Genomic DNA, 16259 nt, shown 5'->3' on the forward strand with positions numbered 1-16259 from the left:
GATGGATCCATTGTACACCATATTGGTGAAGGATAGAATGTGGTTAACCACCACTGGATAAATAATTATATTAATCTTTTTGTTCAGCGTCTTCTCTGAAGTGGATGCTCTCTGGTAGGCATTGACATAAGATATAAAAACCCATGTACTTTGTGTCCAGTCTCATAGGTTCATCCACTTTATTTTTCAAAAATACTCTATCTCTGAACTTCCACTCTTACTCCCTCCAGGCCCCTGACAAACAGCTAAGTCATTCACCAGCACCAAAGAATCCGTGCATATCTTTACCTCAGGCCATTTACGTAAGATATGACCAGGTATACTGCACAAGAACTTTTTGAGCAGGGAGTATTTCCCTTGATCACAGTTGTTTAGAGCCACCCTGATCAGGTCTGAACTGGAACAGAAGTCAATTTTCAGCTCCCACAAACATATATGGCCAATCCGTCTATGAACCAAGCCCAGGACTTTTTTTCTCTTTTTCAGTTAGTTGTATGGAAATCCTCATGAGGCCATAGGTAAGGGCTGAGGGACAGACTTCAATGCAACGTAGTTAGGTGATCTGGGGGTCCAGGCTACCTGTTTCTGAAGTTTACTTTTGCTCTCCAGACTTACTAAGGCCCCATGCCATATTTGCTGCTGTGTCTATCTGACCTTACAACTTTTTGTGCCTGACAATTCTCAGGTTCTGTCACTGGATGTCCCATGGTTAGGCACTCTGCTCTGCTAAAGCCCAGTAGCTCCCTAGCAGTTCCTGGCTCCAGAAACACTGCTTTGCAACTCTTCTATTGGAGTTTACCAGAGGCTCCATATAACGCCACTATCTGCCACGGATACCTCTACCACCATGAGTTCTGCCCATTCAGGTTATCCAATAGCATGGTCCCTTGTACTGCAGTCTGAACCAGCTGCAGATTCTTATCTTGTTCTAGAGCTTACTTAAAGCTGGAAGTTTATCAAGTCATTTGATAAATTGGTCAGAGAAGTATTACAAATGTGGTGTGTGCTGTTTTCAAAATATGAAGAGGCCTACCAAATGCTGTGCTTTTTTCTTAGTCATAAGAGGTGTGAGATGTAATAACTTGTCCTTTGCTTTCCAGTGAGAATCATGTTTTTCACCAGTCCTACTTTAAGTCCCCTTGTGACCACATACATGTCATTTCTCTGTCTGTAATGTGTCAGACTTTAGTCCAAGGTGTCCCCATCTGATCTATTGTATTTCAATCTGTCCAAACCCACCACAGGTACCTTTGTCTTTGCCTTACAGTCTACCCTGTCTATACGGCTTGCTTTCATAGCTTCCTGTATCTGGCATCTGAGCTCCCTGCATCCTGTATCTGACTGTGTCTATTCAATCTGCCCACTTGCCGTACAATGGAGTTGCCCTTCCCAGTGCACCAAGTGTCTGGTGTGTCCTTCCCAGAGCATCCAGTTCCTACAGCTAAACTATCTTACAGCCCACTTTGAGTTTGCTACGCTGCTACTGGCCAATATTCTTTTAACTGTCTTCCCTGGGTTTTGCCTAGAATGCTGTTGGACTTCAATGATACTGAGTTGACAGAGTCTCCAAGTCCTTCTGCTCCAAGTTATATAAAGTTGTGGTAGTAAATACAGGGTCATCACACCTAGAAAGAAGCTGCCCACATATAAGCTCTCTCAGTCTGTTATCTGTTGTTATAACTGAATACCTGAGACTAAGTAATTTATAAAGAAAAAGAATTTATTTCTTGCAATTCTGGAGACTAAGTCTAAGGTCAAGAGGCTGCATCCTGTGAGGACCTTCTTGCTGATGAGGACTCTGCAGAGTCCTGAGGCAGTTCAGGGCATCACATAGTAAGGGGGCTGAGTATGTTAGCTCAGATTTCTCTTTCTTTTCTTACAAAGCTACCAGTCCCGCTGTCATGATAACCTATTAATCAATTAACCCATTAATCTATGAATGGATAAATCCATTTGTAAGGGCAGAGCCCTCAAGACTTAATCACCTCTTAAAGGGCCCACCTCTCAACACTGACACATTGGGGATTAAGTTTTAACATGAGTTTTGAAGGGGACAGACATTCAAACATAGCATAAACTTTGCTGTATCTATAATGTCTTAGACCTAGATAAGAAAAAGGCCAAAATAAATCCTCAAGCATTATTATCTCAAGCTATAAATACTTCTTTATTTGTCCTATATCCCTATATATCTCACCCCTAAGAATCACGATTGGCATGATAAATGACCATTTTCCTCAAAAGATCAATTTCAGAGAACCTGAAGCTTTTCAATTTTGAGTCATTTTTTCTAGATTTTGTGTGTCAACTTGTTTTTTTTCTATTTGCAAGTTTGTTTTCTTTTGTTTTTGTTCATTTAGTTTTCTTTCCCTTCTCTTCCTTCTCTCCTTGTTTCATTTCTTCCTTGAAAACTATTTTTATTTGATATAACCATACCTAAGTTTGTCAGTGAAACAATAAAACCTCAAAAAAGATGATGATCTCTGCCTCTTTCGCCTTTTGTATTTCCTCATGTTCACTAGAGGGAAGAAACACAAGTCACTTCCTTTGGGCTACCTGGTGAGTAGGACTCAGTAAGATCCCTTTGAGTGGGATATGGTTCTACCTAAATTCCCAGAGCCCAGCAGTCATATGGATTTCTATTTAAACATGGTTGGAGTCAGTATTTTTTTTAACCTCCCTAGGATTTATCCAAAGTGTGATTAAGCCTGGAAAAACAGAGGGTAGAGCAGAAGAGAGACTGAGGGTACTTTGAGATCTTTTCTTTGTGTACTCACCCTCTAATGTTCCCAGGACAAATATCCTCCCACAGAATACCTTTCCCAGTGGAATCAAGGGGAAAATTGGACAATTAATTCATGTTTTATGGATATCTTTAACTGGAGATTACCAGTTCAATCTCCTACTCCCTAGAGTTTTCTCCTTAGTTAGTTAAGCTCTTCGATTCACAGCTCTGGGGCTGTAAACAGGAATGTGTTTGCACTTGTAGCTTTTATTCTTGATGTCTCAGAAATGTCTAGGATCTTGGAAGCTGGTTTTTAGATCCCATAATGAGAACCTTAGGACACACTTATCCATCAAACATTGGATCATAAATGCAGGGAAGGTAAGCACTGGGGATGGAATGGGTATTTTTTCCCTCTCAGCAATAGATGAGTTTATAAGTGGATATAGATGAGGAAGAAACAGAAGGCAGCAGTTGGCATGGGGAGAAGAGATAGAATGTAAAAAGACACACACAAAGAGATAGAGGAAGAGAGAGAAGGAAGGAACAGAGAGATATTGAGTGGCAGACGTAGACAGGATGAGAGAAAAGGGCAAAAGGAGAAAAAGATGAACGAAGAGAGAGACTGACATACTGGAGGAATATTTTTCTGCCTTGGATCCTGACATAGAAAACCAGATCTGAACAGCACAGAATCCAAGCATTCCAAAGTTGTTTTGGTGTTTAAATCAGGAATTTTGGGAAGGCCTCCTACACTTTCAAAATGTGTCCTTCATTGGCTATAAAAATTATTCAACTGCCAACATTTGGGATAATTTTTCTTTGATGACAAGCATATTCCTCTCTGTTCAGTCAGGACAACACGAATATGGTGCCTTATCTGTGGTAGGTTTCAAGGGTCTGGTTGTTTAATGAATGCATGTGCCTTATAAGGACAAACGTCTCTCCAAAGGAGTCACTTGTTTAGTTCCTGATGTTTGCTTGTGTCAGAACTGTCAGATAAGTCATGACCTTTGAAGCAATCAGAGGGCACCTGAAGATGAAAAGAAGAATGGAGTTAAAAAGGGTCATTAAAGGGGAAATACTTAGGAGGCTGGGATTAGGGTAAACAAAGTCATCTCTTTATATCTTGCTGAACACTCAGTTATCCTCTTGCCATTGGCTTTGAGTCTTGGTAGGCTGCTGAGGGGCTGGCACTTGGCTGCCTTATAAATTATCCAGCTTATCCCCAAAATACAGTCTACACCAAGGCATTGCATTCAGCTGCTGGGCATCAGAATATAAGCTACTTATGCGAGAACAAGCCTCTCTCCTGAATTTCCCTTTTGTTTTCCCTCCCTGGTAAGTAGTGCCTGTTTCTCACTTGTCTGAATGAGAACTCCAGCGGTAGAATGATCATTTTCCCCCCGTGCTCATATGTGTTCCATGTTTATGCTCTTGGTTTGCCAGCAGTTTGTATACTCAATTCCACAACTTTGTCTAAGGAATCCACACCCGGAGTCCAGCAAAGGAATTGATATGGATAATTTTCTCCTGCGTGTAAAAGGACATAAATTCCTCTGGCTCCTCTCTGGGTAGATTTGCATTTTGTCTTTAATTGTAGCAGGAGGGAAACCAACATTTGCTGAGCACTATGCAAGCAAAGGTACTAGGGGTTTCAAATATGTCATCTCATTTCATCTTACAATAACCTTATGGGGTATCATTGCATCCTGTTTAAAGATCTTCATCTTTCTGAGATTCGCAAGAGTTAAGAGACCTGCCATGGACAAAAATGCCACAATCAAAGTTTTATGATGACCAAGCCTATCTTATTCCAAAATCTGTGGCTTTTTCTCTAGTCTCACATTGCCTTCAAAGTGGGGGTAGAGGGCAGAGAGGGAGGGAGGGAGAGTGAGGGGGGGAGAGAGAGAGAGAGAGGGGAGAGAGAGAGAGAGAGAGAGAAAGGAGAAGAAGGAGAAGGAGAAGAAGGAGAAGGGGAAGAAGAAGAAGGAGGAGAAGGAGGAGGAGGAGGAGGATGAGGAGAAGGAGAAGATTAGGAAAAGGAAGATGCTTGAGCCTAGCACACTTTGAACACTGTGTTTACTGACCTCAATATGTATGTTAGGGTGGGGGTGTCTTTAAGGAGTTAGGATGAGGTCTATATAGCTAGATTTAAAAACTGAAAGATTTGAAACCTGCCACTGACTTGTCTTCTGCTGAATTTTTGCTCTAGGCCAGAAGCCTATTGGATGGATAAGAGCCCTCTCTAACTCTCTGCCTTTTCTTATTAAAGGAAATTTTATTAAAGGAATATTCCTTATTAAAGGAATATTGAAATTTTGTAGGAGAGGGATGGCATAGAGTCTCATTTATGATTAGTGACAAATGCTTCCAATGAGATAGCAGCCTTGTTTCCCTACTGGTTAGGTAAGGATTAGCTCTACTGAGTGATTGCTTTGTTTTGTTGGATGCAAGATGGAAGTTGGGGAAGGACACATGGATTTTGTTGCGTTCTGGTCCCTAGATAACCAGAATATTTGGATATACCTGAAGTCTTTCCAATGCTGATGTATCAGTTTTCTATTACTGCTTTAACAAATTACCACAAGCTTAGTAGTTTAGAAAAACCTCACAAATGTTATTATATCACAGTTCTGGAGGTCGGAAGTCTAAAATGGGTCTCACTGGGTTAAAACTGAAGAGGTTGGCATTTCTTCCAGAGGTTCTAGAGCATAATCTTGTTTTCTTGCTTTTTTCTAGCTTGTAGAGGCCACTTGCATTCCTTAGCTCATGGCCCCTTCCTTCATCCTCTGAGCCAACAACATAACATCTTTGAATACCTCTCTGATTCTAACTCTTCTACGTCTTCTTCCACATTTAAGGGACTCATTATCACATTGGGCCAACCCAGATAATCCAGGATAAGCTCCCCATTTTAAAATCAGCTGATTAGCAACCTTAATTCCATCTACAACCTTAATCTCCCATTGAAATGCACCATAACAGATTTACAGGTTCTGGAGATCAGGATGTGGACACCTTTGGGGGTTCTTATTCTGCTTACCACAGCTGACCAGCAGGTGTTGTGTTTTAAGATGACAGGAGTATCCAAGAGGGAGCTGAAAACTTGGGGTACACCTAAAATCTCACTTCTTTTGCCATCTTTTGATAACAGCCTTCATAGTTTGTTATGGGATGAGTGTTATTGCCTAGGGAGGAAAGGGAGACTGGATTGGAAAAGAACTAGAAAATGTAACTTTGAATATAATTTAAGATAATGTCACTTAAACTGCTTTGTGTTAACAGTAGACAATAAAGCATAAGTAAATTTGCCTAAAATATTTTCTCATAGCCAGTCTGGTCTTTACTTTCTCAACATGCCAGGGAATCACAAGAGATCCACATCCACCAAGGGGAAGAAGTCTAAATGACATTAAATTGAAATGTGCCTTCCAGCAAGATTAGAACGGAGAAGTCAGCAAGGGTGAAGGGGAAAGGGAGGGCAAGAAAGAAATTGGAAATGTAGGAGAGATGCAGGTTTTGCAGGGCCTTTAAGCCATATTAAGATTGTTACACTCTAATCTTAAAGGTCAATGGGAATCCTTTGAGAATTTTTAGACAGGGAAGTCATGTTGAAAGGTAGTTTTAAAAAAGATCTTCAAGATTGCAGTAGAGAAAATGAATTGATATAATCCAGAATGTCTTAGGAACCCTCTACGTAATGGAAACAAATAAAAATGTATGCATAGTGATAACTGTTCTAATGAGAACACATGGACACAGGGAGGGGAACAACACACACTGGGGCCTGTCGGGGTGCGGGAGGAAGAGCGTCAGGATAAATAGCTAATGCATGTGGGGCTTAATACCTCGGTGATGGGTTAACAGATGCAGCAAACCACCATGGCACACGTTTACCTATGTAACAAACCTGCACATCCTGCACATGTACCCCAGAACTTAAATTAAATAAAAAAAAATGTTCTTTGAAGAACAGTAATTTGAGGAATACTATTCTTTACATGCTTTTATTTGAAAAGGCCACCTCTCATCTGAAATTTAACAATGGCTGGGTGAAGTCAAATCTTCTAATGGTTGCTGTGCTGTGACTCATGGCTTGGAATACTCACCACATTAACTTTTGGGGGCAGTAATTTGGCTGAAACACCTTTCTCCACAGCCTAGTCCTCAGTCCCACAGGTGCAAGATTTCTGTTTTGTTATCGAACCAAGAAATGCTGACTCTCAGTAACATTTGCCTCAATACTTTTTTCTAGTTTTCTTACATAACATATAAGGAAAAATATGAGAAGCAGGTTAAATTTTGCACCTTCTGAAATAAAACATATATATATATATACACACACACATATATATATATATATACACATACATATATATACATATATATATATACACACACACATATATACAATGCATTGTATATTTTTTCTGATGCTCTTCCTCCCCCGGCACCCCCAATAGGCCCAGTGTGTGTTGTTCTTCTCCCTGTGTCTATGTTAAAACGTACATCTTTTAATATGACTGCTAAAAATGATAATTTCAGAGTCTTTAATATTCTCAAGCATTCTTCATCTCCGTCAGAGGGCAAAGGAGTATGAGCCCTGAGAACTAGAGCAGCGTGTCCGAGTTCCTCCTCCTGGGTCTCCCCATCCGGCCAGAGCAGCAGGCCGCGTTCTTCGCCCTGTTCCTGGGCATGCACCTGACCACGGTGCTGGGGAACCTGCTCATCATCCTGCTTATCCGGCTGGAGTCTTGCCTCCACACCCCCATGTACTTCTTCCTCAGCCACTTGGCTCTCACTGACATCTCCTTTTCATCTGTCACTGTCCCTAAGATGCTGATGGACATGCAGACTAAGTACAGATCGATCCTCTATGAGGAATGCATTTCTCAGATGTATTTTTTTATATTTTTTACTGACCTGGGCAGCTTCCTTATTACATCAATGGCATATGACCGATATGTTGCCATATGTCACCCTCTCCACTACACTGTCATCATGAGGGAAGAGCTCTGTGTCTTCTTAGTGGCTGTATCTTGGATTCTGTCTTGTGCCAGCTCCCTCTCTCACACCCTTCTCCTGACCCGGCTGTCTTTCTGTGCTGCAAACACCATCCCCCACATCTTCTGTGACCTTGCTGCCCTGCTCAAGCTGTCCTGCTCAGATATCTTCCTCAATGAGCTGGTCAGGTTCACAGTTGGGGTGGTGGTCATTACCCTGCCATTCATGTGTATCCTGGTATCATATGGCTACGTTGGGGCCACCATCCTGAGGGTCCCTTCAACCAAAGGGATCCACAAAGCGTTCACATGTGGCTCCCATCTTTCTGTGGTGTCTCTCTATTATGGGTCAATATTTGGCCAGTACCTTTTCCCGACCGCAAGCAGTTCCATTGACAAGGATGTCATTGTGGCTGTCATGTACACAGTGGTCACACCCATGTTGAACCCCTTTATCTACAGCTTTAGGAACAGGGACATGAAAGAGGCCCTTGAGAAACTCTTCAGTAGAGCAACAGTTTTTTTTTGGTGACATCTGACTTTTTTAAAAATTATAATTTCATTTTGGTTTATTTCCTATATTTGATTTTCCATTTGAATATTATCTCAAAACCTTTTATGTCCTGAAGCTCTAAGACAAATGTTAACATGTTGAATGTAATTGGTAAATATTTGTTGACCAGAATTCCATTCTCTTATTAATAATGCTATTCTTTATAAATAGTTTTTGATCAGTGAATGCTAAATTAATTTTATTATTTATTTCTGCAACTTGGAGAAGGGACATAATAATACAATAATATGCAGTTTTCTTATCCCTCATTTGAGGAGATGTTTGGAGACATATATATTTTTGGCCCATAATCCCAGGCTTTAACACAACATAGAATTGAAAGAGTTAGCTGTATTATTTTACTGTTCTCTATAATGTAGACTGAGTGGGATCATTAGTGAAGTAGTGCTTCATACCAGTCTCCTTGGAAATATAACCAAATTCAAGTGCTAACTCTTGGAAAGCATCATTTTCCTAAAAGTGCCACTCCAGATTCAGCACTGACTGTCTTTCATGAAGGATAGTCCTGTCTTCCAAATGAAGAATGAAAAGTAATGCTTCTCAAATGTTAGGGTACATGAGAATTTCTGGAAAGATTGTCAAAACTCAGATTCCTTTGATCTACTACTACAAATTATGATTTAGTAGAATTTTGGGTCAGGTCTAAGAATTTGCATTCCTAACAAGCTGCCACATGAAACGATGCTGTAGAATGTTCACTAAATTTTGGAAGTTGTGGGACACACATTTATAACACCTCACCTGAATTCTGGTAGTAGATGGAATGAAACAAGAGACACCTTAAGTTATTTCAGTAATAGAGAAATCAGTGATTCATGTTGATATTTTTGGATTAACTCTAGCTGTGGTAAATTCCTCTCCCCAATCTCTAAATTATCTCATTTGTATATAATATAGAAATACCCAGCTACTCCATATCATGGTTTGTATCATCACGCCAACCTATATATGTAATGAAAATGAAGCCAAACTTTGGAAAAAAAATTACATCCGGTGTCCATCTGTGACTTCTTGTTTCCATTAAGCCTCGTGGAATTTCAGTGTGCCGTGTAACTTTTCTAATGTCACTCAAAATGCTCTGATTTTCCTTGAAAGATTGGGGTAGGTTCATGTGATCTATAATAACTCTAACAATATATTTTCATATTTCTGAACTAACTGAAGCAATTATTTCACACATGATGCACATTAAATTGTATATTGGTTAGAAAACACTAGATGATTTCAGAAAAACTATAACTCCACAAAAGGACACGAGTTCTTGGCAGAATATTGAACAATTTTATATTAAATGGTGTCATTCATTTATAAATGGCTCACTTAGTTTGCCATGTTTTTTGACATATCCCATAAAATAGCATTTGTTGTGGATCCAATCCATATTATTGTTATTTTTACCTCAGTCTTTATATCTGCTCTTTTTGTCACATTGGCTCTATGCAAAATACAATATGTTTACTCAATTTTATACATAAAGATAAGGCTAATTACTATGTAAGCAGTAACTGGGATGGCATTGGTGGTGGCTTAAACTGGAGTCTGAGATGCGAGGATAGAAATACTTGTGCATTTTGAAGGAGTTTGATATTTGATCTATGTGTGGAATATCACAGTAGCAACTTCCCTGTTATTCAGCTAATTTCATTCTATAACATTTCACCTAGGCTTGAGTGGGTGAAAACAATCTGGCATTGTTGCCTGTGTTTCCACAGAGTTCAACCTGAACTTCCATTGTTCATGTATTTTCACAAGCATTTTTTTTTTAAATTTTACTTTAAGTTCTGGGATACATGTGCTGAATGTGCAGGTTTGTTGCATAGGTATACATGTACTATGGTGGTTTGCTGCACGTGTCAACCTGTCATTTGGTTTTAAGCCCCGCATGTATTAGGTATTTGTCCTAATGCTGTCCCTCCCCTTGCTCCCCACCCCCCAACAGGCCCCAGTGTGTGATGTTCCTCTCCCTGGATCCATGTGCTCTCATCATTCAACTCCCACTTATGATTCACAAGCATTTTCACAGCTGTTTCTCCTCTTTTCAAAAGGGCAAGCCGCAGACACTAAGGAATTAAGACAATGCAGCACATTAAAATGATGCTTTTGAAGATATTAAAGTAGCCTTGATCAGACAGCTCAAAAAGACGATTTTAAGGCATTTCATAGTCTTTAATAAAATTTCACAGTGAATAAAGTAAAAAATCTTAAGTAGATATGTATGTATAGATGTGCATAGACATAGAAATGCAAACACAGTGACAATAAATTATCACAGAAAATGAAAGCTATAAAGTACTATAAAATAAATCCCATTATGTAAACAGACATGTTTACGAATAAGTCATTTTATTTTTCATTTAATTATTATTTTTAAATTTTGACTTTTGTTTGACATTCGTGGGGTGTATGTCCAGGTTTGTTACATGGGTATATTGCATGATGCTGAGGTTTGGGCTACAAATGATACCATCACCCAGATACTGAGCGTGGTACCCAACAGTTGGTTTTTCAACCTTTCTCTAGTAGTCTTCAGTGTCTATTGCTCCCATCTTTATGTCCACGTGTACCTAATGTTTAGCTCCCACTTATAAGTGAGAACATACAGTGTTTGGTTTTCTGTTTCTGTGTTAATTTGCTTAGGATAATGGCCTCCAGTTGCATCCATGTTGCTGCAAAGGACATGATTTCATTCTTTTTGATGGCTTCATAGTATTCCATGGTATACTACATTTTCTTTATCCAGTGCACCACTGATAAACACCTAAGCTGATTCCATGTCTTTGCTATTGTGAATAGTGAAAATGCCTTCTTAGAAGGATAAAAAATGAATCATGAAAGGGTGAGATACTTTGACTTTCTCCTTTGTTTTTATGTTTATGTTATTTGTATTTCCATCATAAAGAGGAATTAGTTTTATAAGCAGCAAACCAAAAAAGAATTTTCATTTGAGAGAAAAATCTCTATAGACATCTCAACCTAACACCTAACCAGGGGAAACCAGAATCTGGCAGGGGAGGTCTTTTGCCATCTCTTTTTGGACTTAAATTCACAGGGCCTGACACTCTTCCTAAGGACAGAGATTCCTTGCAGTCTGCCCTTAGAGCCACTTGCCTCAGAATATCTGGCCCTAGATCTCATGAATGAACATCTCTGGAGGTGGAGCTGGGATCTGATCTTTAACAAGCTCCCCAGGTAATTTTGATGAACATCAAAGTTTAGAGACCACTGCCTGAGGGCATCTGTCCTGGGGAGAGTAGGAGGAAAACTGAGCAAGTAATGTGTATTTAATGCAGGTCTCTTAACTGTGAGCTTGGTGCCCTGTCCCCTTAGGTACTCTCCCTGGTGGGTAGAATAGACTTGTTACCTCTCCATTTCTGAAGCCTGTAAATTGAGAAGAGTAAGCTCCAGGTTCATGACTTTTTTTCTCTGATGTCAGTGAGGTTTAGGACCACAGAATTCAGAGACTAACTCTGGTCCCCTGGTCTCCTAGAAAGAAGCTGAGAAACCAGTCATACTCCCAGGAATGACTTGAGCATAAAGTTCAGATTAGGACTGGGTATCCTTCTCCAGGAGCAGGGGTGTGTGTGTGTGTGTGTGTGTGTATACGGGTGCTCAGCATTTCTCTGTGCTCTTCTGGAGTCATTTTTTATTCCCAGTTCCTAAAGACAGGGATGCAACAATCACCACTGGCCAATGACTCTCATGTCTTTAACCCCAGGTTCTGGGGAGATGAGGGATAGGGCCAGCTGGCTACATAAATTGGTGGGCATATCCTCAAAATCCAAGCTAGGGGTCTCATCTCATCATTCATGTTCTAGATATTAGAATTTGGGCTTATTTACTGCATGCAGTGTTAGAGAGCCCTCTCTAATATTTCTTTCCAAAGTCCCTGATCATTTCCTTCCCTTTAGACAGCACAGCTACTTTCTGAAAGTATGTTTGAAGGACATGTTTAGCTAGAGAGCTTTGGGTCCTTTCTTCTTTTGTGTAGCATCCACACTGCATCTTCTTATTAGAATCTGCTTGATAATTTCCTGCCTGTAATCCGCAGTGTATTCTTAAACCTTCATCAGAGGCAGCAAACTTTGAGCCCAGGCAACATCTACTACCCCAATAATTTTTGCCTGGTTTGCACTGAATATAAGACACTGAGTTTGTTCCCTAGAGGTCTTTGCACTTTATTTTAATGGAAACAATGTCATCTCATATATGACACCTTCTATGGATGAGGTGTTTTTATAGACCTTACCTTATTTAATTTTTACTGTAATTCAGGGATTATGTTCACAATTCTAGAGAGGAAAAGCTGAGGCTCCTAAGATGTGCACTACCTTGCCCAAAGACATACAACTTTGATTTGAATCCCTTCTGTCTGACTTCAAAACCTGTGCTTTGTCTTCTACTATAATACACAACCTCACTGTAAAGGAAATATCAGTTATCAGCAAGCAGTAGTTGAGGTTTTAGTGATCAGGAGGCTGAATGTGGTGGAGTGGAGTCCATACATGGTCTTTACATAGAATTTATGCAGATAGAAATAGGCATGGCTGAATTGGATTCAGGGGACTTTATCAAAATCCTAAATCCCGTGGATTAAATAGATTTACAAATTCAGGAAGGAGTCATCTAATTGATATAGCATGAGAGAAACCAGAAGAGAATGGAGAAGGAGAGGGAGAAGTCCAGAATAGTGAGATATCTGGGCCATCATTCTCTAGGGTGTGGTTGGATGCTGCCTTTCTGCCCAACTTCATTATTGCTGTTTCTGGCCTTTGCCTGCATCTGGTCACAGTCTCATGATGAAGTGGCCTTGTGGCGCCTGAACTCTGCCAGTATCCGCCTGTTGAAAGGAGTGGGCAATCTGGAGGGAGAAATAAAGGAGACTCAGGAAATGGCAGGTGAGAAACTAATATAAATTGGTTCAGATTGTATGCAGTCATTCTTCACAAATGTTTTCTTATTAATATTCACAATATTCTCATGACTTAGGCTCATAGTCTCATCTCCAGATTAGAGATGAGAAAACTGAAGCTCAGGCCAACTGGATCACTTCCCCAGAACTCACAAATATGAAGTGATGTTGCCAGGACTTGAATCTAGGGCTAATTGCAATGCTTTTGTCAGTACAGCATACTACCCTCAGACACTGGGCTCTATCCTTAAGGTCACAGCCCCAAGGAGCCCCAAAATGCTGGAGTGAACAGGTATAGACAGGGAACCTGGGCCCGGCATTCTTGCCCATCTTCTCTACGGGTCCATTCAGAACTCTGTTATGTTGGCTGCTTTTTGGTAAATTTCAAAGGAAGGATGGTATTCCCATATGAAATAGGAGTATGCTCAACTTACCAGCTTAAATAAGCAAATAATTTTAAGCCTATCCTTAACCTGTATAAAGCTCTTCTGAATGTTTCTCCCAATTAACAACTGTTATAATGAAATCCTCACATTTTCTATTTACTTAATATATGTTGGTATACATATTAGGCATTTGGCATTGATATTTGACTTAAAGGGAACTTTTCAGTTAAGATACAGTGGGATTATAAACTTGTTCCTACTTGCCTTGCAGGATTTGGTAACTTAGGTTTAGAATATCTCTTTTGAGGTTGTTGTTTTTTTATGTTCTGGAGTACATGTACAGGATGTGCAGGTTTGTTACACAGGTAAACGTGTGCTATGGTGGTTTGCTACACCTATCAACCCCATCACCTAGGTATTAAGCCCGGCATGCGTTAGGTCTTTTTCCTGGTTCTTTCACCCCCTCAACTTCCCTCAACAGGTCCCAGTGTGTATTGTTCTCCTCCCTGTGTTCTCATTGTTCAGCTCCCACTTATAAGTGAGAACATGTGGTGTTTGGTTTTCTGTTCCTGCATTAGTTTGCTGAGGATGGCTTTCAGCTCCATCCATGTCTGTGCAAAGGACATCATCTCATTCCTTTTTCTGTATGTTCCTTGCAGCGCTATTCACAATAGCAAAGACATGGAATCAACTCAAATGCCCATCAATGATAGACTGGATAAAGAAAATGGGTGTACATATATGCCATGGCTTTAGAATATTTTAGTGGGTAGATAGCGGTTGTGGAGGAAGCTGGCATGTTTTTCTCATTCCTGATTTTAATGGAAATGCTTTAAAATATCACCATTAGGTATGGTGTTTGCGGTATTATTTAGTATAGTGAGTGTCTTAGTCGGTTGGGCTGCTATAGCTAGGTGACTTTAAACAGCAGACATTTATTTCTGGAGCCTGGGAAGCCCCAGATCAAGGAACCAGCAGATTCGCTTTCTGGTGCGGGTCCACTTTCTGGTTAGCAGATGGCTGCCTTCCTGCTGTGTCCTCACATGGCAATGCCTGAGACAAGTTATCGTTCTTGTGTTTCTTCTTATAAGGGCACCAATTCCATTCATGAGGCACTACCCTCATGACCTAATTACCTCCCTAAGCTCTCACCTTTAAATATTTTGTGTAAGATTTACTTTTTTATGGCAGTGATATTGTAATAAATGGACATGTTTTTTTTCTCATCAACGTTATACATAATGAAAACTTTGGCTGTTTGATCCAATTTCCTTTGGATATATGTTATTGAAACTTCATCCCGATATGTTGGTTATTAATGGATTTTGAAGTCAAATTTTTAAAAGTTCAATATGTTACAACTTGAAGGCTCACGACTAGCCCGATGATTGTTTTTTTAAAAGTACAGAAACAATAGAAATTGAAAAGATGTTATCTTACTATCCATCTGCTAAGACAGTGTGAAACTTTCTCTTTACTGACTAGACATGACTGGTCTTCTGTTCTATTTCAAACTCTCTACTCTGTTGGCAGATTATCTCATTTTGTGTGATAAAAACCATCTACTTTAAATGATTTTTTGTAGGGACATAGCAATGTAGACAGACATTGGCATATTCATCAGTAGAAAGGATCTTATTCTTATCTGCCTGCTGTAAATCAACATTTGTTTGTTTCTGCTTTGTCCTCTATTCCCAGCAGAGAGAAGACTATCAGCATGAAGGGTGAGAACCAGAGCAGCGTGTCTGAGTTCCTCCTCCTGGGCCTCCCCATCTGGCCAGAGCAGCAGGCTGTGTTCTTCGCCATGTTCCTGGGCATGTACCTGACCACGGTGCTGGGGAACCTGCTCATCATCCTGCTTATCCGGCTGGACTCTTGCCTCCACACCCCCATGTACTTCTTCCTCAGCCACTTGGCTCTCACTGACATCTCCTTTTCATCTGTCACTGTCCCAAAGATGTTAATAAGCATGCAAACTCAGGATCAATCCATTCCTTATGCAGGGTGTGTAGCTCAGATGTATTTTTTCATATTTTTCACTGTTCTGGACAATTTCCTTCTCACCTCAATGGCATACGATCGGTACATGGCCATCTGTCACCCCCTCCGCTACACCACTATCATGAAAGAGGAACTGTGTACCTTCTTAGTAGCTGTGTCCTGGGTACTCTCCTGTACCAATGCCCTGTCTCACACTCTTCTCCTGGCCCAGCTGTCCTTTTGTGCTGACAACACCATCCCCCATTTCTTCTGTGACCTTGCTGCCCTACTCAAGCTCTCATGCTCAGATATCTCCCTCAATGAGCTGGTCATTTTCACAGTGGGACTGGCAGTCATTACTCTACCACTAATATGCATCTTGATCTCTTATGGTCACATTGGGGTCACTGTCCTGAAGGCTCCATCTTCCAAGGGGATCTTCAAAGCCTTGTCCACCTGTGGTTCCCACCTCTCTGTGGTGTCTCTGTATTATGGCACAATTATTGGACTGTATTTTCTCCCCTCATCCAGCGCTTCCAGTGACAAGGACATAATTGCCTCTGTGATGTACACAGTGGTCACCCCATTGCTGAATCCCTTCATTTATAGCCTAAGGAACAGAGACATAAAGGGAGCCCTGAAGAGACTCTTCAACAGGGCAACAGTCTTATCTCAATGA

The 16259-nt window shown here is 40.4% G+C and overlaps 2 protein-coding genes across 2 annotated transcripts in view; both read left to right on the forward strand.

Moving 5' to 3' along the window:
• LOC100586147 (olfactory receptor 1J2) overlaps window positions 1–10626 on the forward strand; it is a 37977-nt gene extending 27351 nt beyond the window's left edge. The window contains exon 3 of the mRNA XM_030816467.1: window positions 7312–10626. Coding sequence (XP_030672327.1) covers window positions 7424–8263 — 840 coding nt within the window. The 5' untranslated portion in view covers window positions 7312–7423 and the 3' untranslated portion in view covers window positions 8264–10626. The remainder of the gene's footprint in view (window positions 1–7311) is intronic.
• Window positions 10627–15317: 4691 nt separating this feature from the next.
• Window positions 15318–16259, forward strand: LOC105740233 (olfactory receptor 1J4). Its single transcript, XM_012508856.1, has one exon. It carries the CDS (start codon window positions 15318–15320, stop codon window positions 16257–16259), a length of 942 nt encoding a protein of 313 aa, XP_012364310.1.

Source organism: Nomascus leucogenys, chromosome 8 (assembly GCF_006542625.1).
Source record: "Nomascus leucogenys isolate Asia chromosome 8, Asia_NLE_v1, whole genome shotgun sequence".
Taxonomy (NCBI): Eukaryota; Metazoa; Chordata; class Mammalia; order Primates; family Hylobatidae; genus Nomascus; species Nomascus leucogenys.